Source organism: Momordica charantia, assembly GCF_013281855.1.
Source record: "Momordica charantia cultivar OHB3-1 chromosome 10 unlocalized genomic scaffold, Mcharantia_2.0 BLBB01000010.1, whole genome shotgun sequence".
NCBI lineage: Eukaryota > Viridiplantae > Streptophyta > Magnoliopsida > Cucurbitales > Cucurbitaceae > Momordica > Momordica charantia.
Genome location: NW_028275158.1, coordinates 16,417,968 through 16,444,095, shown reverse-complemented (window position 1 = coordinate 16,444,095; position 26,128 = coordinate 16,417,968). Strand labels below are relative to the sequence as shown.

General features: G+C 34.5%; 1 protein-coding gene and 1 pseudogene across 1 annotated transcript; both read left to right on the top strand.

The window, feature by feature from the left end:
• The first annotated feature begins 1,021 nt into the window (after window positions 1-1,021).
• On the top strand, window positions 1,022-24,683 carry LOC111013813 ((-)-germacrene D synthase-like). Its single transcript, XM_088119150.1, has 8 exons — window positions 1,022-1,144; window positions 8,717-8,996; window positions 14,281-14,611; window positions 15,471-15,506; window positions 16,226-16,453; window positions 17,191-17,329; window positions 17,784-18,029; window positions 24,390-24,683. The coding sequence occupies exons 1-8, from the start codon at window positions 1,022-1,024 to the stop codon at window positions 24,681-24,683; spliced, it is 1,677 nt and encodes a 558-aa protein (XP_087975276.1).
• On the top strand, window positions 2,160-6,754 carry LOC148208682 (uncharacterized; annotated as a pseudogene).
• Window positions 24,684-26,128: the final 1,445 nt, after the last annotated feature.

Genomic DNA, 26,128 nt, shown 5'->3' with positions numbered 1-26,128 from the left:
TGACAACCGTTTGAATGGATCATAGAAGGTGCAAGATGTGCTTCTATTCCTTTACCTATTTTTGTGCTTTTGCATTCTTTTATCACTAAGCAAAAAAGGATCCTTGCTTCTGGCAACTTGGGACCCAAAAATTAGATAGGGGTCAAGATGCATTCGGGTGTCGGCAGCTAACTCAAATGCCCCCAAGCATCGTCCCAATTCCAATATGATCCCCTTGTCTCACTCGCCAACTGGTTCGTGTAGAAGAAGAAGTTACACCCTTGAATTCTTCGGTGATAGGGAATCCTTTTTTCAAATTATTTACTTATTTTTTATTTTTATTTTAAGATTTTTTTAATAATTTATTCTTCCAAAAGTTCATTATAATGATAACATTAATTTGTATCAGTATGCATTTCTATGTTTTATGGTTCTTTTATTTTTATCGTCTATAATTTTAAATAATTTTTTTTTCAATTGGTATGTTTCTATTACATACATTGATATTTTTTGTTCTATAAATTAGAGCTCGTAGCTCCCTATTGATATAAAAAGGGATGAAGGATGAAAGAAAAAATAAGAAGAGATCGATATATTTTTATTTATAATTTTTCCTATTTTTTTAATATATATATATTTATTTATTTATTTTGTTATGGATGTGGAGCTATAACTTTACTTATATATTCAAAAATAGTCAAAACACTAATAAATAAATAAATAAATAAATAAATATATATATATATATATATATATATATATATATATATATATTTATTGTTATGGATGTGGATCTATAACTTTACTTATATATTCAAAATAGTCAAAACACTAATAAAATAAATAATATTTTGATTACCCCGAGTCTTGCCACCCATTATAAGTTTTTCTATAAAAATTATATTAATTTATTTTTTATATGCTTAAATTTCACCTCTATAAATTGCAAGCTCCTCGGAGCTGTTTTGCATGCCAACCAAATTAAAGCACAAAGTTCACTTAACAAATCCAAATCCTTTTTTTCATTTTTTTTTTGAGCTCAATGACCTTGCTACTCATTCTCTCACAAAATGCATCATCCATCAATGTTGATACTCGTCCATCCGCAAACTTTCCACCAAGTACATGGGGAGATTATTTTCTCTCCAACACTTGTGACACCATGGTATTGACTTGTTTCTTCTCGTTAATGATAAATTAATAATAGTTGTTCGATATTTTTGTTGAAACAGAAATTACGGCCAATTACTAAATGCCACGTCACAATTTAAGGACAAATCACAAATTTACATGTGTCCTAAATTAATTTAAAATTGGTGAATATCTCTTTTATAGCCGTTCGATGAAATCAACTAATTGGATCAAATCCATAAAGAGATTGGGCTCAAGCCCTTGGCCCATTAAGCCCATGGCCCATATAAGACCCACCAAAACTCTATAAATAGAGGGGTCACCTCTCATTTGAGTGGGGGAGAGATCCAGAAGCATCGAAGATTCAGAGTCATCTACAACCGTTCAGAGGGCGAAGCGGATCCAGAGCAGAGGCATTCAGAGGATTGAGAAGAATTTCAGACTCAAAGTTTTCACCATCCGGAGTCAAGCGAAGCATCCAAAGCCAACAAGACTTGAAGAATTGGAGACTTGAAGAGTACGAGACTTCAAGAACATTGGATATTATCTTCCCAAGCAACAATACTTGAAGACTCCGTCAAACTGCAAAGTCTTCATCAAATTGGCAGGAGAACTTCAACAAGCTGCAAAGTTGAAGAACTGCACAAGCTGCAAAGCTGAAGAACTTCACCAGCGCAAACCGAAGAACTTCACCAGCGCAAAGCCGAAGGCTTCACAAAGTCTTCATTAAGCTACAAGTCAAATAACTTCATCAACAAGTCAAAGTCTTCAACAAGCTCAAAGCCGAAGACCTCAAAGATCGTTCGACAAGCAAGAAGCGGAAGACATCAACCATTGATTCAAGAACAAGCCCACAAGCCCTTGAATTAAAGTTTACATTTGAGAGGATTAATCAGAGGATTATACATCAGAGATTGTAACACTCACATACATAAATACAAATACAAGTTCATTAATTCGAGTGTTCTCCTGTTGAATTTCTCGTCGAACAAATTGGCACGCCCAGTGGGACCTCTCTACCTCTCATCTCTTTCTCTCAAACCAAAGTAATGGCATCCAAGGAAGCTCCATCCACCATGGAAGAAAAGTTGGTAGAAATGGAGAAGAAACTTAACATGCTGACAAAAATGGTCGAAGAGAGGGACTATAAGATTGCTTCCCTTATGAACTAGATCGAAATTCAAGATGTTGCAATTGTTGCTGAGTCAAGCCAAAATCAAATTGCGAAAGTCAGCGACAAAAGAAAGAACATCATGCAAGAAAGACAATTGGAACACTCTGTTTCAATTGCTTCACTATCTGTCCGGCAGCTCCAAGATATGATCACAAATTCGATCAGAGCTCAGTATGGCGGACCTTCTCAAAGCTCCCTCACGTACTCCAAATTGTACACCAAGAGGATCGACAACTTGATAATGCCTGTGGGATATCAGCCTCCAAAGTTCCAACAATTTGATGGAAAAGGCAATCCTAAGCAACATATTGCTCATTTCGTTGAGACATGTGAAAATGCTGGCACTCGAGGAGATCTACTCGTCAAACAATTCATCCGAACACTAAAGGGCAATGCTTTTGACTGGTACACAGATCTGGAGCCTGAGTCCATCAACGGTTGGGAGCAATTGGAAAGAGAGTTCTTAAATCGGTTCTACAGCACAAGGCGAATCGTAAGCATGATGGAACTCACCAACACTAAGCAACAAAAAGATGAATCTATTGTTGATTACATCAATAGGTGGAAAGCTTTGAGTCTCGACTGCAAAGATCGACTAATGGAATTATCTGCTATCGAGTTGTGCATTCAAGGTATGCATTGGGGACTTCTCTACATCCTTCAAGGAATAAAACCTCGCACGTTCGAAGCATTAGCAACCCGCGCCCACGACATGGAGCTAAGTATTGCTAATCGAGGAGATAAAGATCTTTTAGTCCCTAACTTAAAGAGAATGAGCAAGAATGCTGAGACGACTCTTGAAGAATCAATGGTTATCAACACAACTTCTCTCAAATCTTCTTCAAAAAGAAAGGATAAGAGGGTCGAAAAACGATAAGAGAATGAAAGGCGTCGCCTAACTCTAAAGGATTGACAAGAAAAAGATTATCCTTTTCCTGATTCTGACACCTCTGACATGTTAGAACAACTACTGAAAATGCAATTGATCGAACTCCCTGAATGCAAATGACCAGAAGAGATGAGAAAAGTAAATGATCCTAACTACTGCAAATACCATAGAGTTGTTGGCCATACAGTGGAGAAATGCTTCATCTTAAAGGAACTAATTCTAAGTTAGCTCAAGAAGGAAAAATCGAGCTGGACATTGATGAATTAGCTCAAGCAAATCATATTAGAGTAGCGACAAACACACGTCATCAAATATGCTCGAAGTCATGTCATGGTCAAAATGTGGACGAATTTGCAAGTACACATTACATAAATGTGGAGGAAGTCGACGATTCAAAAGAAATCAAACAAAAGACTTCTGTCTTTGATCGCGTCAAGCCTTTAGCTACTCGAGCTTCAATCTTCCAAAGAATGAGTATGGCCGCGATGAAAGAAGAAAATCAATGTTTGACTCGACCTTCAGTCTTCTAAAGGTTAAGTGTCTCTACATCAAGAAAAAAATCAAGCTTCAACATATACTTCGGATCGTCTTAAAGTGGGGGCAAATGATCAAAACAAAGGAAAGATGAAGATCTTGGAGACGAAAAATTTTAATGGCAAAAAGATTGACAACCTTGTTCCTTCATGTATGAAGAGAAAATTCTCCCTTGTCGTAAGTACGGAAAGTTGCTTGAAGGTGAAGCAAAGTCTTGTCATTTCAACAAATCCTACAAATGAAGGATACGGTCAAAATCATGACATTTGAAATGTAACGCTCCTTATAGCAAGAGCCTAAACTGCACGATACTCGTAGCCCACATAAGTTTAAAAGGTGAACGGTAAAAAAAAAATTTGCAAATGAACTACGTTATGACTTGATCCCTCTCTTTAAAAGGGTACGTAGGCAACTTAAAGAAAATTTTATGTTCAGTCCAAGTTCAAAAAAAAAAAAATATCCAAGTTAGAAAAAAAAAGAATCAAGTTAAAAAAAAAAGAATCCAAGTAAAAAAAAAATCAAGTTAAAAAAAATCCAGGTAAAAAAAAAGGATCTTTAAAAAAAAGTATGGCGACACCACAATGACGCTGCAAGATGCATATGTACAACCTTCCCAATGGTGATGATATGGTACTCAACCCTATTGAAGGCTAGCTCTATAGCATAATGAAGGATGGTCACCAGGGGCATAAACCATCAAATTAGGTTTTGCTCTTTATGATAGGCATCATCCCCAAACAGAGTTTTTGCTGGATCGTTGATGAAGACACTGCATCCGCTCGATCTTTGGCGAAGAAGTTGCACCCGCTGATCGTTGGCGAAGAAGTTACACCCGCTCGATCGTTGACGAAGAAGTTGCACCCCCTCGATCGTTGGCAAACAAGTTGAACCCGCTTTATCGTTGGCGCCGCACCCGCTGGATCATTGGCGAAGACGTTGCACTCCCTCGATCGTTGGCGAAGAAGTTGCACACGATCCTTGGCGAAGAAGTTGCACCCTCTCGATCCTTGGTGAAGAAGCTGCACCCACTAGATTGTCGATGAAGAAGCTGCACACGCTCGATCGTTGGTAAAGAAGTTGTACCCGCTCGATCGTTGGTGAAGACGTTGCACCCCCTCGATCGTTGGCAAACAAGTTGAACCCGCTTGATCATTGGCGTTGCACCCGCTGGATCATTGGCGAAGACGTTGCGCCCCCTCGATCATTGGCGAAGAAGTTGCACCTTCTCGATCCTTGGCGAAGAAGCTGCACCTACTGGATCGTTGATAAAAAAGCTGCACACGCTTGATTGTTGGTAAAGAAGTTGCACCCGCTCGATCGTTGGCGAAGACGTTGCACCCCCTTCATCGTTGGCGCTACCCGCTAGATCATTGGTGAAGACGTTGCACCCCCTCGATCCTTGGCGAAGAAGTTGTACCCGCTCGATTGTCGGCGAAGAAGCTGCACCCGCTCGATCGTTGGTGAAGAAGTTGCACCCCCCTCGATCGACCCCCTGATTGTTGACGAAGAAGTTGCACTCGATCCTCAGCGAAGAAGTTGCACCCGTTCGATCCTTGGTGAAGACGCTGCACCCACTCGATCCTTGGCAAAGAAGGTGACCACTGCTGACCCAGGAACACTTCAACCAGTAGAAGAAGCGTTAACCTACTCAGCAATGAAATTATGCAGGAAAGGTGACCACTGTTGACCTAGGAACACTTCAACCAGCAGAAGAAGCGTTAACCTACTCAGCAATAAAATCACTACAGGGAAGGTGACCACTGCTGACCTAGGAACACTCCAACCAGCGGAAGAAGCGTTAACCTACTCAGCAATGAAATCACTGCAGGGAAGGTGACCACTACTGACCTAGGAACACTTCAACAAGCGGAAGAAGCGTTAACCTACCCAGTAGTGAAATCACTGCAAGGAAGGTGACCATACTGACCTAGGAACACTTCAACCAGCGGAATAAGCGTTAACCTACTCAGCAACGAAATCACCGCAGGGAAGGTGACCACCATGACCTAGGAACACTTCAACCTGCGGAAGAAGCGTTAACCTACTCAGCAATAAAATCACTACAAGGAAGGTGATCATGCTGACCTCGGAACACTTCAACCAGCAGAATAAGCGTTAACCTAAACCTACTCAACGATGAAATCACTGCAGGGAAGGTGACCACCGCTGACCTAGGAACATCTCCAACAGAAGAGGCATTAACCTACTCAACAATGAAATCACTATAAGGAAGGTGATCACTGCTTAATGTTTGTCAAAGATAATCAACCGCTGCAAGGAAAAAGAATGTTGTTAGAAGCATTACATTTGAAGGAAAAAAAAGTGGAGGTCAAAGTTACATTTAAAAAAAAAAGGTGCTGGCATTGAAAAAAAAAAGATGAAAAAAAAGAAGTATTGTTAGCGAAGTCTTAAAAAAATTGCCAATAAAAGAAAAAGAAAAGAAAACGAAAAGAAAAATACGATGAAAAAAAAAAATAGCAACACTAAGAAGGCAGCCGTATTGGCCACCGCTTGCATATGAAGAAGAGAGATAAAATCTCTCTCTCTTACACATTCAGCTTTACTGAAGGACCTCAAACCTCCTTCATCGAGCCAGCGAGCCACCAGACCACGATATGTGGTGGCATAGCAAAGGTGATTGCCAATACTTTGCCGGCGACAATCTTTAGGAGCGTTGAAACCCACACCGGTAGACTGACCCAAGCCATCTCTTTCTTGAGCAATATCGCAAAACGGTGGAAATCACACCGACGAACCAGGCGGCGATGCTGCAACCACGAACGCCCACACCATCTACTTTCACCCCGACGACTCACTTGTTCGCAGTGTCTTCCATTATATATAATTTGGAGAATATAATTCTTGGATCTCATTGATTTCAAATGAATGATTTTTTTTGGGAGGATGAGATTCTTTCTTTTTTTTTCCTACAATTCGAATCGGGAAGGATTTGCTTGATTGAGAATCAAAATTTTTGGTACTGCCTTATTTGACAGCAACACAATTCAATCTCTTCAAGACAAAGCTCCAATTCCTGTTTTACTCTAAACTCGGATGAATCAGGGGCCATTTACGTAAATAAACTTGGAATCAAATCTCTCCAGCGGTCCAAATCCAAATAAAATCAATTTGGAAGCAAATGTCACCAAATTCCTCTTGCTTTTCGTTCAAATTTTAGAGTATAAATCTTACCCGAAATCAAAATTAGGGTAAATTTTAAGCTTTATTCTGAAGCAAAATTTGAATATATTATTTGTCAAATTTAAATCAAAGTCTTGGCCACATTATGGGTTTTAATTTTGGTAACCAAATAAAAAGGTGAATCAAAGTTAAATGTCTCCATAGTTGGAAAATATTATTTCAATTTTGACGAGGGAAATGTTGGTTTGACATATTATTTATGGAGTACACAAATCAAGTCCGTAAATCAAGTTTAAATATCTCCAAAATCAAAGTCAAAGTCAAATAAGGATGACAATTTCAAATTTTAAATGTCATACTTTATCAAATTCTACTCCAAAATTCAAAATACGAGTAGAAATTTAGTCGAGAATAAAAAAAATCAAAATTTGGTGCTAAAATTGATATGCACATTGAATCAAAATTATAAACCATACTCTATAATTTTGGTTAAATGTCACATATTACTTTTTCGAGATTCACACACTCATATACGTGTATAAATCTCGAAAAGGGGACATTTGTTGAAACAGAAATTTTGGCCAATTACTAAATGCCACGTCACAATTTAAGGACAAATCACAAATTTACATGTGTCCTAAATTAATTTAAAATTGGTGAATGTCTCTTTTATAGTCGTCCGATGAAATCAACTAATTGGATCAAATCCAAAAAGAGATTGGGCTCAAGCCCTTGGCCCATTAAGCCCATGGCCCATATAAGACCCACCAAAACTCTATAAATAGAGGGGTCACCTCTCATTTAAAGGGGGGAGAGATCCAGAAGCATCAGAGATTCAGAGTCATCTACAACCGTTCAGAGGGCGAAGCGGATCCAGAGCAGAGGCATTCAGAAGATTGAGAAGAATTTCAGACTCAGAGTTTTCAGCATCCGGAGTCAAGCGAAGCATCCAAAGCCAACAAGACTTGAAGAATTGGAGACTTGAAGAGTACGAGACTTCAAGAACATTGGATATTATCTTCCCAAGCAACAATACTTGAAGACTCCGTCAAACTGCAAAGTCTTCATCAAATTGGCCGGAGAACTTCAACAAGCTGCAAAGCCGAAGCACCTCACAAGTTGCAAAGTTGAAGAACTTCACAAGCTGCAAAGCTGAAGAACTTCACCAGCGCAAACCGAAGAACTTCACCAGCGCAAAGCCGAAGGCTTCACAAAGTCTTCATTAAGCTACAAGTCAAATAACTTCATCAACAAGTCAAAGTCTTCAACAAGGTCAAAGTCGAAGACCTCAAAGATCCTTCGACAAGCAAGAAGCGGAAGGCATCAACTACTGATTCAAGAACAAGCCCACAAGCCCTTGAATTAAAGTTTACATTAGAGAGAATTAATGAGAGGATTATACATCAGAGATTGTAACACTCACATACATAAATACAAATACAAGTTCATTAATTCGAGTGTTCTCTTGTTGAATTTCTCGTCGAACAATTTTCTTTTCCGTTTGAGTTCTTCTTGTTACTTTAATGTTTAAACTTTCAAATATTCTATCTTAGCGGTATATAAAATTGTTTTTCTTTGTAAAAATATGTGTTGGATTTGCAAGAGATGCAAACAAAGTCTCACATTGGCTATGGAATGAGTGATCAATGGTATATAAGAAAGGACAATTATCTCCATGGTGTGAGATTTTTTAGGTGAAACCAAAAGAAAAGCCGTGAGGGCTATGCCCAAAGCGGACGATGTCATACCATTGTGGAGATACTTGGGGTACGAGGAGTACCATTGTCCTTAACAATATCTCTATAGAATTAGAGCGCGAGAGTTCTCTTATTTGTTTCTCAATTATTCGTTAATGACTTGTTTAGGAGAGGGAAGATGATAAGCTTGAGAAAAAAGTGGAAGAACTGAAGGAGGAAGTGAGAAAATTGCTGATTACTTGCATGGATGACAAGCCTTCCCAACAACTAAGGTTGATTGATTCAATCCAACAGTTGAGAGTTGCTTATCATTTCGAAACTGAGATTAATGAATTATTGGATCATCTTTATAAGAAATACAATGAGATTGGTGAAAAAAGTGACGAAGATCTTCAAGTTGTTGCTCTTTGGTTTCGCTTGCTTAGACAATGTGGATTCTCTATTTCATGTGGTATTACTCGAGTTACTTATCTTTGTTTCATAATACTTCCATTTATTCTTCTGTCATTTTTTTCTTATTTTTTGTTATTTAAGAAAGACAAAAAAAATGTGTTTGGTAATTATTGTTTCTTATTTATTTGTTTTTCTAATAAAAAATATTTAAAAAAAACATAAATTTGTTTAGTAATAATTCAGTGTTTCTTTGTTTCCTTGTTCTCTTATATTTTTCATTGAACAATATTATTAAAGATTACAAAACTGATGAGATTTCAAAGGAAGACGAAACTAGCTCCAATGGAATTTTGTTTGAAACTTGTGATTCTTGGAGAGATTTATTAAATGGTCAATCTATGCATTGATTAGATTTATTACATGCAGAGACTATGAACTAACTCAATAGTAATATTTTTTTTCTTGGATCGGAGGTTCAAATCGCCACACCCCACATTTGCTGCACTTAAAAAGAAGAGTGAGTTTTGAGAGGGTTTTAATTTTAAACTTTTTGTTAAATTTGAGAGAATGAAGAGAAAATTCAATAATTTTCTCATCCTCTTGTTTAAATTATAAATACAATATGTCTATTTAGTCTAAAAATAAAATAAAATAGGTACACATCACTAAACTAATTTTAGTTACACGTAAGTTTTTTCTTTTCTAAAAAAAACAAAGAAAAAACTTTAGATTACCACATCTATTTTTTAAAACATTGATTTCAAAAATAAATAAATAAATAAATAAAATGATTATCAAACGGAACTCTGCCTCATTTTTGTTACCGAATACAGATATGTTTAACAAGTTTACAGATGAGAATAGAAATTTCAAGGAATCAGTTGCAAATGATGCACAAGGATTGCTGAGCTTGTAGGAAGCATCTCAAATGTGATGAATTATTTTCTCTTCCTTATAAATTTATCGAATTTAGGGTTTATTCATCACAATTTAGACTCGTGATCGAACATAATTCTTTTAGCCTACTACATTTCTTTGAATGTTAAAGTTCAAAGCTTTTATTAGGTAACCTCCTAATTAAATGTACCAACAATTGTGAATGACATCTATTAATTACAAATGATAAAAAATGTCCAAAGATTCATTCTTTGAACAATTCCATTTAGTTAGGAAAAATGTTTTTATGATCTTATCTAAGATTTATAATTTTGAGGAAACTAAACTTTCAACCCATAATTCTAAATGAGAAATTTTTGGAGTAAAACATAATATATCAATACTCAAGTATATCATTAGTATATCGGCATTCACATCAAGTATATCAACATTCAAATAAGTTTATCAATAGTATATAAAATCAGGTCAATGAATGGGTATATCAATACTAAGGTAAATCAATACTAAGGTATAACAGTAATTAAATAAGATATATCAACGATATATCAAAGGCTCAGTATTATATCTATGGTATATAAAGATAAATATATATTAGTAATTAAATAAGGTATATCAATAGTAAATTAAAAACAAAATGATATGACTTTGAGTATATCAATGATATATTAGAGACCGAATGGTATGACTTCGAGGTATATCAATATATCAATAGTATATCAAACACTAAGGACCCATTTGATAACCATCTATGTTTTTTATTTTTGGTTTTTCTTGTTTTTAGTTTTTGGTTTTGGTTTTCTGTTTTTAAAAAACAAAAACCATATATGTTTGATAACCATTTTTTATTTTTTTATTTTGAAAAACAGAAAATCAAACATGTTTGGTAACCATTTTAGTTTTCTGTTTTTAAAAGTTAGAAAATTGAAAATAAGAGAGAAAATTCTATATAGATTAGAGATGACAATGGTGTGGGTGCGAGTGAGGATATTATCAGGGGTGTTCAAAAAACTTGACAACCCAACCCAACCCATAGAGTTGGATTAAACTTTGGATTGGGTTGGGTTGAAAAATTTTCAACCCGATCGGTTCGGGTCGGGTCTCGGGTTTGCCCTTTAAAAAGTCGGGTCGACCCGACCCGACCCGAAATGATGCTTTTTTTTAATTATTATTATTATATATATGTATAATAAATATATATAATAATTAATATCTTTAATGTTTCTTTTTTTTTATAAAATATATATATTTTTTTGTTGTCATGGATGTGAATCTATAACTTGACTTATATATTCAAAATACTAATAAAATATTAGGGGTGTGCATCATACCCCCAAAACCCGCCCCGACCAATCGAACTAAGTCGGTTCGGGTCGGTTTCAGGTACAGGTCGGTCGGTGTCAGTTTTACAATTTGTAAAACCAATCAGTCGATCAGTCGGTGGTTCCAAATAAAGAAAAACCGACCGACGGACCGATTTCTATGTTAGATTGGGAAAGATGTCCGTTTTTCAAAGTGCTTTTTAAGAAAAACCATGGGCGCTGATGGTTTTCTAGAAACCACCAACGTTTTATATTATTTTAATGGTTTATCTTTCCTCTCTCATCCACCATTTCCCCAAATCACTCGTTACTTACCTTTTCATTTATTACTCTCTCTCTCCTCTCACCATTGTCACTCTTCATCATTTGTCTTTCTTCTTACCATTTTAAATCTTTTTTTCTTTACAGTGTCTTCTTTTCTTTTATTTCTCACTGACGATGCAATCTTTCAAAGTTTTCTTAATTTTTATTTCTCATCGACAATAATAGCACACTCGCCAGTCGCCTTCGTCGGTCGCCCTCGTTGTCCCAACAGCCCCACAGCTCCAACCCAATCGGCAAAAAAAAAAACTATCGGTTAAACCGACAAATCGACCAATCGAACCGATCGATCGGCGCCAAACTGCATAGGGAAACCGTCGATTTTGGCGTCAGGGTCGGCCAAAAATCAACCCCGACCGACCGATGATCAGCCCTATAAAATATATAATATTTTGATTGTAAAATAATAAAAAACAACATAGATATAAATATATAAAAAATATATTTTTAAAAATTGGGTACGTTGTAAACATTACATATATCTCATATTTTCTCTATAAATTAGATGGTTTTTTTCTATAAAATATATATTTTTTTTGTTATATGAATATGTATGGATATTATACTTCTAATTATATATTTAAAAGGGCTAAAATAAAATTTTATTTGTAAAATATAAATATATAAATGGAAATCGCGTAATTGTACACGACTTTCATAAATGGTAATATTTCCATAAATGGAAATTCCGTATATCGTACGTAACTCCCATAAATAGATTGTAAGCGATTTCTCTGGCTGACTCATTTCTGAATATTCATCTCATATATGACGTGTCGGTACCTAAATCGCATCTATTGTATGCGATTTTTTACTTTACCAATACTTAACCTATTTTTGTTATTACTTTTAAATCTGCATTATTTTTATAATGTGTATTTAAAATTACTTTATTCTTGCCATCATAAGTTTTCTTATAAAAATTATATTAAATTTATTTGTTATATGCTTAAATTTCACCTCTATAAATCTCTTTTGCATGCCAATGAAATTAAAGCACAAAGTTCACTCAACAAATCCAAATTCCTTTTTTTCATTTTTGAGTCCCACAAAATGCATCATCCATCAATGCTCATACTCGTCCATCGGCAAACTTTCCACCAATTACATGGGGAGATTATTTTCTCTCCAACACTTGTGAAATCACGGTATTGACTTGTTTCTTTTTCCTTTGAGTTCTTCTTGTTACTTTAATCTTTAAACTTTCAAATATTATGTCTTAGCGGTACATAAAATTGTTTTCTTTGTAAAGATATGTGTTGGATTTGCAAGATATGCAAACAATGTCCTACATTTGCTATGGAATGAGGTAATTTATGGTATATTAGGAAGGGCAATAATTATCTCCATTGGTGTAAGGTCTTTTGGGTGAAACCAAAAGTAAAGTTGTGAGAGGGCTTTACCAAAAACGGACGATATCATACCATTGTGGAGATACTTGGGGTACGAGGAGTACCGTTGTCCTCAACAATATCTCTATAGAATTAGAGCGCGAGATCAATTCTCTTATTTGTTTCTCAATGCTTCGTTAATGACTTGTTTAGGATATGGAAGATGATAAGGTTGAGACCAAAGTGGAACAACGGAAGGAGGAAGTGAGAAAATTGCTGATTACTTGCGTTGATGACAAGCCTTCCCAACAACTAAGCTTGATTGATTCAATCCAACGGTTGGGAGTCGCTTATCATTTCGAAACTGAGATTAATGAATTATTGGATCATCTTTATAAGAAATACAATGAGATTGGTGAAAAAAGTGACAAAGATCTTCAAGTTGTTGCTCTTTGGTTTCGCTTGGTTAGACAACGTGGATTCTCTATTTCATGTGGTATTACTCGAGTTACTTATCTTTGCATTTTTTTCTTCTTATTTTGTTATTTAAGAAAGACAAAAAAATGTGTTTGGTAATTATTGTTTCTTATTTCTTTGTTTTTCTAATACAAAATATTTTAAAAAACATAAATTTGTTTAGTAATAATTCATTGTTTTTCTTGTTCTCTTATATTTCTCATTCAACAATATTATTAAAGTTTGACTGATCTTTAAAGTAATTTTTTGGGAAGAGTTAAATTTTTACACTTGAATTTGACAATGTATTGATATGTTTACATGTGTATTTTCAATTTTCTTGGACCTAGACGTGGACAAGTATTGCAATATTTACGGTACAGTATTTGAATAAGTGTTACAATTTTTACCTTTTGATAGACTTTTGTTTGAGGAACTACTAAAAAGTTATTCTTATGCGCATTGAGTGAATTATAAAACATACGCAGAGTTATGAGATTTCAAAGGAAGACGACACTAGCTAGAATTGAATTTTGGTTGAAACTTGTGATTCTTTGAGAGATTTATTAAATGGTCAACTATGCATTGATTAGATTTATTATATATAAAGAGACTATGAACTAACTCAATAGTAATAATATTTTTTTTCTTAGGTCCGAGGTTCAAATCACCACACCCCACCACATTTGTTACACTTAAAAAAAAATGAAATGAGGGAGCTTTGAGAGAGTTTTAACTTTTGTTAAATTTTGAGAGAATTGAATAATTTTCTCATCCTCTTCTTTAAATTATAAATCCAATATGCAAGATGTCTATTTAGTCTAAAAATTAAAAAAATGAAATAAAATACCTACACATAACAACACTAATTTTAGTTACAGGTAAGTTTTTTCTTTTCTAAAAAAGAAAAAAAAAACTTTAGATTACCACGTCTATTTTTTAAAACCTTGATTTAAAAAAAAAAAAAACAAAATGATTATCAAACGGAACCACGCCTCATTTTTGTTCCCGAATACAGATACGTTGAAAAAGTTTACAGATGAGAAAAGAAATTTCAAGGAATCAGTTGCAAATGATGCACAAAGATTGCTGAGCTTGTACGAAGCATCTCAAATGAGGATGCATGGAGAAGATATACTTGAACGAGGCCTTAGTTTCAGCACCATGAGTTTAAAGGCAGCCATTGCAAGCCATGTCGAGGATGGGTTTGCAACTCAAGTGAGGCATGCATTGAAATGGACTTTTATGAAAGCCATTCCAACGTTTGGTATAAGACATTACATATCTTTCTATGAGATTGATCCATTGCACCACCTGCTAATTGTTACAATTGTACCCTTACACTTTCAATAGTAAAAAAATTATACTCTCGAACTTTTATAAATGAAAAAAAAAGCCTAAACTTTCAGAGGTTGAAGAAGCTTTCAAACCCTATCAATGGAACTGAACTGAAGAAGGTGTTTTTAACCGGATGAGTGTAAATTTTAAACAAATAGATTTTTTTTTTTTTTTTTAAGTTGGAGAGTTTAATATTTACAATTGAAAGTTTCGTGGTGCAATTTTCTCACTTGAAAGTTTTAAGAGTTTAATTTTGACTATTGAAAGTTTAGGATCTAATGTTTTTCATTTTTAAAATTAGTTTGAGGGTTTACTATCTACGATTGAAAGTTTAAGGATGCAATTGTATTAACTGCTTATATAAGGATGGTTTGTGTAATTTACCTTTTTAAATGACGTTACAACTTTTTTACTTTTTCTTTTCAAATATAGCATAAATATAAATTTTTCTAATGTGTGTTTCACATGTTACATTTGATTATAGGTTTGATTTGAATGATGCTATTTTTGTAAGATTTTTAACTTTATGCTAGATTTTTAAAATATTATTTATTTTATGTTATTATAGTAAAAGCCTCGTACTTTATTTTACGAATAACCTCTATTAAACTAAAGAGATTTTAATTCAAATAAAAAAATAATAATAATAAAGAAATTGTAAATACAAAGTTTCAAATTGCATATTAATGATCTTTACTTTTAGAAATTATCCTAAAATAGTTTAAGAAAAAACTATTTTTCAAATGGCAAACCAAAAATGGTCTGTGTGGATTATGTTAGTTAGAAAAGGAAAAATATGTAATCAATATTCGCGTTTAGAAATAAATACTAATTTCAATTATACAAAAATTATGTCATTTGTTAGAACACATTAAAAGAAAAACTAACAAATAAATATCTACACAAGTTTGTATATACATATTCTATTTAATTATCAAACCACATGAACTCAACTAATGTTTCTCCCTTGATGATATTGATGAGAAAAACTAAATAGGATGCATAATTCAAAATTATTTAGGAATATGATTAATTATTAGATATTTTAATTTTAAAGTATAGAAATTAAAATAAATATGATACTTAAAATTTAGGTACATAAATTCAAACTTAACATTTAAAGATTTTTTTTGAATAATAATAAAAAGACTAGTTTTATTAAGTAGCTCTTTTTTTTTAGTATAATAAGTAGGGTAGAAGGTTCAAAATCATATAATAGGATATTGACCTGCTCGGTAAAAAAAAATGATATAACTTTCAAACGAATCCAAACTTGGACCACATCATCTAAATAACACATTAAAAAAAATGATAAAACATTTCAAAAGAATCCAAACTTGAATGCAAAACCACACCATCTAAAAAACATTACAAAAAAAAAAAAATGATAAAACATTTCAAAAGAATCCAAACTTGAATGCAAAGCCACACCATCTAAAAAACATAATCAAACATTTCATCATATAATACTATTTAGGACTTGAATATTTTTATGCATTAAGGGTGGTGAAAGATATTTTTTTTAGTTTTTTTTTTCAGTTCATCAATGGTAGAGTTGGTATCCAACTATCGACTTTATAAATGGTAACAAATGCTAATTTTATCGGCCTCTTGAACTATATTTGGATTAATAGGTGGTGGAAAGACTTGAAGTTGGCGGAAAAGCTATCTTTTGCAAGGGACAGATACGTAGAGTGTTATATTTGGGCAATGGCAATATGCTTTGAGCCTAAGTACTCTCCCGCTCGAATAATCACATCCAAAGTTATCATGATGCAATCCATTTTAGATGACATATACGACGCATATGGGACATTTGAAGAACTCCAACTCTTCACTCGAGCAATTGAAAGGTTTTGACGATCACCAGTTAAATTTCGTTTGATAACAATCTTTATTTTTGTAGAGAAACCCATACTTGTTTGTTAAAACCTTTTTAAAACTTTTCGTCAAATTTTTTTCTTATGTTTCATTTGGATTTTAAAGATATTTTGATAAGTTATCTTAAAAAAATAATAATAAATAAAGAGATTCTAATAAGAGAGATTACAAAATAAAGAAATGATCGTAACAAAATATATGTTTTCGAAGGAAAGTTCACCACCTTTTACTTCCCACTTTTTTTTTTTTTTTTTTTAAGAAAAACTTCCCACCCTTAATTTAGGTGAAACCAATACCCTCAATTAATTATATTTTTTAAGTACTGATTATTGATTTGAACCCACCTTTTAGTTGGAGATAAGTACCTTAAATGAGTTAAGTTAAAATTGGTTAAATTCAATTAAACTAACAAGATCTAACAACATGCACTAGATTTTGTGGCTAGATTTGCAAATATTTATCATCACTACTATATATGGGCACTTTATGTTATAACCTGATTTCTTAGTATTTTGTTGGATTATTTGTTGTGTGATAAACAATTTTCCAATTTAATTTTCATAGGTATTAATTATCTTCACCAATTCCTTAAATTTAGGGTTAAATGTGATGAAATTAAAAATTTTAATTTAAACTTAGTTCAACATAAAATCTTACCTTTAAATCAAACTAACAAATTAATTTTATTTTTATTTTTCTCACTTTTTAGGTGGAATGTTAACTGCATCGAGGAACTTCCAGACTACATGAAAGTGTATTATGAAGCTCTAATGGATATTTACAGAGGAATTGAGCAAGATATTAGCAAGGATCACATTCCCTATGCTATTCATTATGCAAAAGAAGCCGTACATTCTCTGATATCTTACCATATATTCACTACTACGATTTGAAGCTTTCCTGATGCTGGTCAACAGTAAAAAAACGTTTAAAATTTTAAAAAATGTTGTTTAATGGTCACGAAATTTGAAACCATCACAAACTCTGTTTTTTTCTGTGACGTTTTTTTACCATTATGAAATCTTCTTTCTTAACGTTTTATAACAGTCACAAAATCGTTGTTTTTTAATTGTCACAAATCTAGTTTTATGTGACGTTTATAATAAACATCATGAATACCTTTCATGACGGAGGAATACATGACGTTGTAAATAACGTCACAAAAGAGTTCGTAACATTTTTTAAACGTCTCGAAAAGCCAAATTTATCTCATTTGATAGTCTTTCTAGTAGCACTCTCTCTCATTTCTCTTTCTATCTTCCTTAGAATAATTTAATATTTAATTTTTTTAACATATCTCAGATGAAAAAGAAGGCTAGATACTTATTTACCGAAGCTAAATGGTATCATGATGGATATATACCTACAATAGAAGAGTATTTGAGAGTTGCAAGAGTTACTTGCTACCATTTGATTCCTCTCACTTCACTTCTTGGCATGGGAGATTCTACTACCATGGAGGCATTTGAATGGATTGCGAGTGTCCCGAAATTGCTTATCGCTTCGGGAGTCATTGGCAGAATCATGAACGATATTACTTCCCACAAGGTAATAATACTATTTGAGATTTTCTCTGCCCTAATTGATTGAGTAGTTTTGACACAAGGTAATATCAAACATTAATAAAAAAAATATATAAATATGGGTAGTTTTGTAATTTGCACATAGATGTAAGCCTTTATTTTGACAAATGTGGAAATTGATTTTTACCCCTTTCTTTTTAGTTTATTCTGTTGGATAAATATACGCTGTATATATGAACTGTGTAGTACTGACAAACAGATTACAACGTAACTGGCTACAAACGATATAAATTTGAACAACTTTATGAACACCAAAATTTGATAAAAATAGTCGAGGCACGCTTCAATAGAGCTGACCTGAAGACAATTAGTCGCTCTGCACAAGTTGCTAGCATACTACAGCGATCGTCTCAGCAGGATACAACGACTAACTCCGGTAGAACTGCAACCTCAAACTACTCGGATCTGACAGAACTCTTAGATACTTGCTCTCAACGAAAAACAAGAAGAACAACTCAAAAGAAGAGAGAATTCTTGTGGGAGGAGGAGAATACCCAATTGTGGTATGCTTGGATATCTCAAAATGAACAAAACCACAACTATATATAGTTGTCCAAAACGAGTAACATCTCACAAGCATCATTAACACATATAAAGTTACAAATTGTAACTTTAACAAAATAAAGAAAAAACTTCTCATTTGAAGTATAACTTCAAGTTTAACAACATGTAACTTTAACAAAATAAAGTTGTTAAAGTTACATAACACAAAATTGAAACAAAAACAACTTCATGAAATAAATAATGAAATTATTACAAATGTAAAATAAGTATCAAATTCTTAATATACAAATTTAATTTTTGGATGTTAAATTTGTATACTCAACGGTTTTCTCACTTTCTTTCACATATTAAACATCCAACAATCCCCCACATGAAAGAAAGTGAGACAGACAAAACACGACCAAGACGTTGAGAGCAAATAGATAAGTTATGCATCAGGAGATATGTCTTTTGGACTTGAACCTTCCTTAGTGAATATTTATCGAATTTACCGAAGAAATAGTGGGAACTAGCTCTGGAACTATCCTTCTCATGATAAATTGAGACAACAAATATCACACATAACTTATCTTGTATCTTTGAGTTCTATACGGTTGTGTCCATTTTGGTCCTGGACAAGATCCTGAATTCATGAGAGCTTTAGAGAACATAAGCCATTTGAAAAGTTCTCATAGAACCGACCCAATTCTACTCTCACATAAGTGATATTGATTAAGAGTATTCTGTCACTACTCCTCTTATAATCAAGATATCAATATGACCTTAACATCAACAGATCACACATATAACATCATAGACATGGGATGAAACTGTAAGTTTCTTAGTGTGTCAACTATGAATTATCCAGCCAGTTTGCCTATTGAACCTAGATCTTGGGATCTCCAGTCAATTAGGTTAGGTTACCACCAGATATTTCATTTCATAGGCTTTAGCCCCATTTCCCTCGTTGTATAAGCAACTTGCTCTATTGACAATCCTTTCGTCAAAGGATCTGCAACATTCTCTTTTAATTTTACATAATCAATGGAAATTATTCCATTAAAGAGCAACTGCCTGATAGAATTATGCATGCGTCTTATGTGTCGTGACTTCCCATTGTAGACATTATTCTTAGCTCTCATTGAGGCTGCTAAGCTGTCATAATAATTACATATGGCACTTACAGGCTTCGGCAACAATGGAATATCTTCAAGAAAATTTTCGAAGCCATTCTTCTTCTTCTCCAGCTTTATCAAGAGCTATAAACTCTTATTCCATAGTAGATCGTGCTATACACGTCTGTTTTGAAGATTTCCATGACACAGTTGCTCCACCTAAGGTAAATATATACCCACTGGTTGACTTAGTCTCCATGCTATCAAAGATCCAGTTAGCATCACTAAATCCTTCCAGTACAGATGGATAATTCGTATAATGCAATCCATAGTCTAAAGTGTACTTCAAGTACTTTAAAACTCTGACTAACGCATTCCAATGATCATGCCCGGGATTGCTAGTGTATCTTGCCAATCTTCCTATCGAATAGGCAATATCAGGTCTTGTACAATTCATTATGTACATTAAACTACCCATAACTCTAGAGTATTCTAGAGAAGATACACATTCACCATTATTCTTCTTCAACTTACAATTTGGATCAAACGGAGTAACTATCGACTTATTCTCAAAATGACCAAATTTTCTCAACACGTTCTCTATGTAATGAGATTGAGAAAGTATATATCCATTTGGATTTCTTGTTATTTTGATTCCAAGGATAACATCAGCAAGACCAAGGTATTTCATATCAAAGTTGGAATTCAACATCCTTTTAGTGGAATCAATGACACTTCTATTTGTGCACATTATCAACATATCATCCACATATAAGCAAACAATGACGCAATCTTGATCTATGGTTTTAACATAGACACATTTATCACACTCATTTATCTTAAATCCATTAGATAACATAATATGATCAAACTTCTCATGTCATTGTTTGGGTGCTTGTTTCAACCCATATAGAGACTTTGCAAGTTTACAAACCTTATTTTCAAGTCCTTTTACAACAAACCCTTCAGGTTGTTCCATATATATTTCTTCATCTAAATCTCCATTTAAAAATGCAGTTTTTACATCCATTTGGTGTATTTCCAAATTTTGTAAAGCTGCTACAGTAATTAACATCCTTATAGATGTAATCCTCGTCACTGGAGAATAGGTATCAAAGAAATCTAGCCCTTCTTTCTGACGATAGCCTTTAGCTACTAAACGGGCTTTATATTTTTCAATAGTGTCATCAGCCTTTAGCTTTCTTTTGAAAATCCATTTACTTCCAATTGGTTTACTCCCAGGAGGTAAATCAACCAATACCCAGGTATTGTTTTGCAAAATGGACTCTATCTCACAATTGATAGCTTCTCTCCAATAAGGTGCATCTGGAGATGACACAGCTTCTTGAAAATTTTGAGGCTCTCCATCTATCATATATATTATAAAATCAGGTCCAAAGGAAGTAGCTTTCTTAGCTCTTTTGCTTCTTTTAGGCTCGATCTCAGTTTCCTGATCATTTTGACCTTTCGAAGAGCTAGCCTCATGATTTCTTTTGGTACCATTACCTTTTGGTATTTCTTCTTTAAAAGGAAATATATCCTCAAAGAATTCAGCTTCAATAGATTCCATGAAAGTATTATGATTAATATCAGGTATTTCTGATTTAATCACCAATAATCTATAAGCAGCACTATGCATAGCATAGCCTATAAAGACACAATCAACTGTCTTAGTTCCAAGTTTTGTCCTTTTTGTTAAAGGAACTTGTACCTTTGCCAAACACCCCCACACTTTAAGTATTTTATACGGGGGTAACTTCTTTTTCCACACTTCATAAGGTGACTTATTAGTCTTCTTATGTGGAATTTTATTTAAGATAAAATTTGCTGTAAGCAAAGCCCCCCCCCCCCCCCCCCCCCCCCCCCCCAACAAATTATGGGGTAAACCTGAACTATTTAACATGAAATTAACCATGTCCTTCAAAGTTCGGTTCTTTCTTTCAGCTACATCATTTTTGTTTTGGTGTATAAGGTGCTGTAGTTTGATGGATTATACCATTAACTTCACAAAATTCAGAAAGTGATGATGATTCATATTCACCACCTCTATCTGATCTAAGCACTTTTATTTTTCTCTCAAGTTGATTTTCAACTTCTGCCTTGTATGTTTTGAAAACATCTAAGGTATCATCTTTACTATGTAATAAATATACAGAACAATATTTATTACAATTATCAATGAATGTGACAAAGTATCTCTTACCACCTCTTGTGAGAATACTTTTCAAATCACATACATCACTGTGGATTAAATCAAGTAACTCATTACTTCTTTCCACAAACGAAAATGACTTTCTAGAAAACTTTGATTCAACACAAACTTCACATATGTGTCTATTATCAATGTTAAAATTAGGCAATAGTCCTACACTTACCATTCTTTGTAAAGAATGATAATTGACATGCCCTAGCCTAGAATGCCATACATCACACAACTCAACAATATAAGCAGAAGAGTTGTTATTATTATTGTTGTTCTTGGGCACTTGTGCCAGTACATTCAATTTGAACATGCCATCATTTAGATAGCCCTTTCCCACATACATATCCCCCTTAGTCAGAATAAACTTATCTGACTCAAATACAAGCTTGAACCCATTTTTGTTGAGTAGGGTTCCTGACACAAGATTCTTTCTAATCTCTGGCACATGCCACACATCAGTGAGGGTAAGTATCTTTCCAGAAGTCCATTTCAGTACAACTTTTCCTCTGCCTACCACTGAGGTTGTTGAAGCGTTTCCCATGTATAGTTTATCACTGCCATATAGCTTCTCATAAGTGGTGAATAGTGATTTATCCCCACAGATGTGCCTAGTAGCACCAGTATCAATCCACCAACCTTTGGTGTCAGAGGCCATATTTACCTTAGAGATGATAGTAATTAAATTGTCATCTTCCACAGTGTTGGTCTGGTTGTTGGAGCTTTGTCCCTTCTTGTGTCTACAATTTGCAGCTATATGGCCACTCTTGCCACAAACCCAGCAGATTGCACGAATGCGCTTGTTAGCGTCATTCCTTGGCCCAAGATTCACATTCTTTGTCATGGCTTGATTCTTCTTGGGATGACGCCTTGAAGCTTCAGAAATATGGGCATTAGCTTCAACTTTACGTGGCTCTTTGTCTCCCTTTTTGTTGTCCTCTTCAATGCGGAGTTTCATAGTAAGATTCTCCATGGATAACTCCTTTTCGCTTGTGTTTGAGATAACATTTGAATTCTCTCAAAGCAGGAGGCAATTTCTCAATCACAGCAGCAATTTGAAATGGTTCATTAATAACCAATCATTCACTTTGCAAATCACTGATGATAATTTGCAATTCTTCCAACTGGTTGATTACCAACTTGGTATCAACCATTTTATAATCTAAGAATTTTCCAACAAGGAATTTCTTAGTACCAGTATCTTCCAGCTTATACTTCTTGTCTAATGCCTCCAACAATTGCCTTGAAGTATCAAAGGCATTGCAGTAGACATTATACAAGGTATCATCCAAGCAACTTAGGATATAGTTGCGACATAGAAAATCTAAATGCAACCATGCTTGCTTGGCAGCCTCAGTTTCAAGAGTGATTGCTTCAATGGGAGTAGTTGGGCAAACCTCCTTTAGGATGTGAGCAAGATTTAAGGTGGTGAGGTAGAAGATCATCTTCTGTTGCCATCTTTTGAAGTTTTCTCCCTTGAACTTCTCTGGTTTTTCTGCATGTGATTTGACAATGGTAAATCCCATCATCGTAGGAGCATTGGCAGAAGTGTTTGCAGACATTAATTAATTGTATTTAGGATGTTGGATAAATATACGCTGTATATATGAACTGTGTAGTACTGACAAACAGATTACAACGTAACTGGCTACAAACGATATAAATTTGAACAACTTTATGAAAACCAAAACTTGATAAAAATAGTCGAGGCACGATTCAATAGCGCTGACCTGAAGATAATTATTCGCTCTGCACAAGTTGCTAGCAGACTACAGCGATCGTCTCAGCAGGATACAACGACTAACTCTGGTAGAACTGCAACCTCGAACTACTCGGATCTGGTAGAACTCTTAGATACTTGCTCTCAACAAAAAACAAGAAAAACAACTCAAAAGAAGAGAGAATTCTTGTGGGAGGAGGAGAATACCTAATTGTGGTATGCTTGGATATCTCAAAATGAACAAAACCACAACTATATATAGTTGTCCATGACAAGTAACATCTCACAAGCATCTTTAACACATATAAAGTTACAAATTGTAACTTTAACAAAATAAAGAAAAAACTTCTCATTTGAAGTATAACTTCAAGTTTAACAACATGTAACTTTAACAAAATAAAGTTGTTAAAGTTACATAACGCAAAATTGAAACAAAAACAACTTCATGAAATAAATAATGAAATTGTTACAAATGTAAAATACGTTTCAAATTCTTAATATACAAATTTAATTTTTGGATGTTAAATTTGTACACTCAACGGTTTTCTCACTTTTTTTCACATATTAAACATCCAACATATTCTTTAGATGATTGATTTTCTAGAACAACAGACATTGTCTTTTTCTGTTGGAATTTATTAATTTATTTGTGAATATACAGATTTTAAAAGCGTAATAACTTTAATAATTTACCAACCAATAATGGTTCTTAAAACAGTTTTGGAAAACCTCCCAAACATGACCTTAGTGAGGAAGTCTTTGATGCAAAATTTTAACCATGATAACCTTTTTGTTTAACATATATAGTTCGAACAAGAAAGAGGACCTGTTGCTTTTGCCATTGAATGCTATATGACACAATACGGTGTATCAGAGAAGGAGGCTGTAGAAGAATTAGAAAAGCAAGTTACAAATGCTTGGAAGGACATAATTGAGGACTACGTCCAATCGCCTCATGTTCCAAACACCATTCTCATGCGTGTTATAAACTTAGCTCGTGTCTTAGATCTCTTTTATAAAGATGAAGATGGATTCACATTTTCAAATAGGGAAATCAAACTTTTCATCACATCTTTGCTCGTCGATCCAATGCCAATTTGAATTTAATACTTTTCTAGATCTCTATGTATCGAAGGATGTGTAATAAGTATAATAATGCAAGAAGTGAAGTACTATACTCAGAGACTTCTTGCAAGTTTAAATATGTTGGGATGTATACCCTGAAGCTTGTAATTCTATGTAAACGTAATAAATATAAATAAAATAGGCTTATCATTAACTATGTGCATCTTGTTATAAAAGAAAAACTTTCATAACCAAGGATTGAGATATCAATGTCGAAGGAAATGTTGAGGTTCCAATTTTATGGAAATGTCGATGGAAATGTTGATATCGACGAATATTTCATAAAAAATCATGTAAATTGTTTAAATTAGTAAATGAAACTTTAATTGTAGCTTAATTAGGCTCTAATTGACCACTTTTAACCATTGTATGTAAAATATGAGTAACTTATTTATGGAAATGTCGACATCAATGGAAAATGTCGGAACAAGATAATGAAGATTGATGGAGATTATTTGAATTAGTAAATTAAAGTTAAATGTTGCTTAATTATGCTTTATTGATAATTTATAATCAAATATAGTCTTTACTTATGGGTGGTGAGGTCCTCTACTTATGGGTGGTGGTCCCGCTAATCTAGCGACGGTTACATTCGGTAATCTCGGGACCGTCGGTTACACCCGGTAATCTCGGGACCGACGGTTACGCCCGATAATCACGCCGCAGACAGTTACTCATCTCGGCCCCTACCGAGCTCCCCGGTAGGTCAGACCTGGGCCAGGTTCACCTCGGCTCTCATACTTAGCATTTGTCGGCGTTGGTGGCGGCCATCTCGGCTATCTGAGCTGGGCATGACTCATGAGCCATCTTGGAGCACCAATAGGGGTCCTCCACGTGTCCAGGGTATTCCCTTCCCCAAACATTGGCCCCCTCTCTGTCTGGTCCGATCTCGACCTGGCAGAGAAGTTCATTCGACTTGCTTTGGACACGTGGCGACTTCCTATTCGTGGGAAAATACAACCGTCGCGGAAGATTTATCGTCGGAATATTCAAATATTCCGACGCTTCGGATCTCAGAGAGGATCCTAGCCGCTCGTTGATTACACGTGTACGGTGGGGAAATTCTTCCGACGGGCTATAAATGCCCCCAATCCTTCAGATCATACTTTACGTTCCTTGAATTCTTGGAGTTCGATCTGAAGGCAGCTCGAACCCTTGGTAGGTCGGTCTCTTCCCTCTCTCTTTCGAACGTAATTGCCATGTCGTCCTCTATTAGCAGCAACCTAGGATCCGATTTAGCTCGTAGGTTAGAGTCCGAGCTCGAGGAGATAGAAAACTTTAGAATCTCCGATGACGGGGAGGATAGTGACGCCTCCACTTCAGGTCAGGGTTTGGAATACCCTTCTAGGATACCTGAGCACTACCTCGGATCCCTTCGTAGGGGTTCGCTATCCCTGAGAACATCCTCCTCAGGCTTCCGG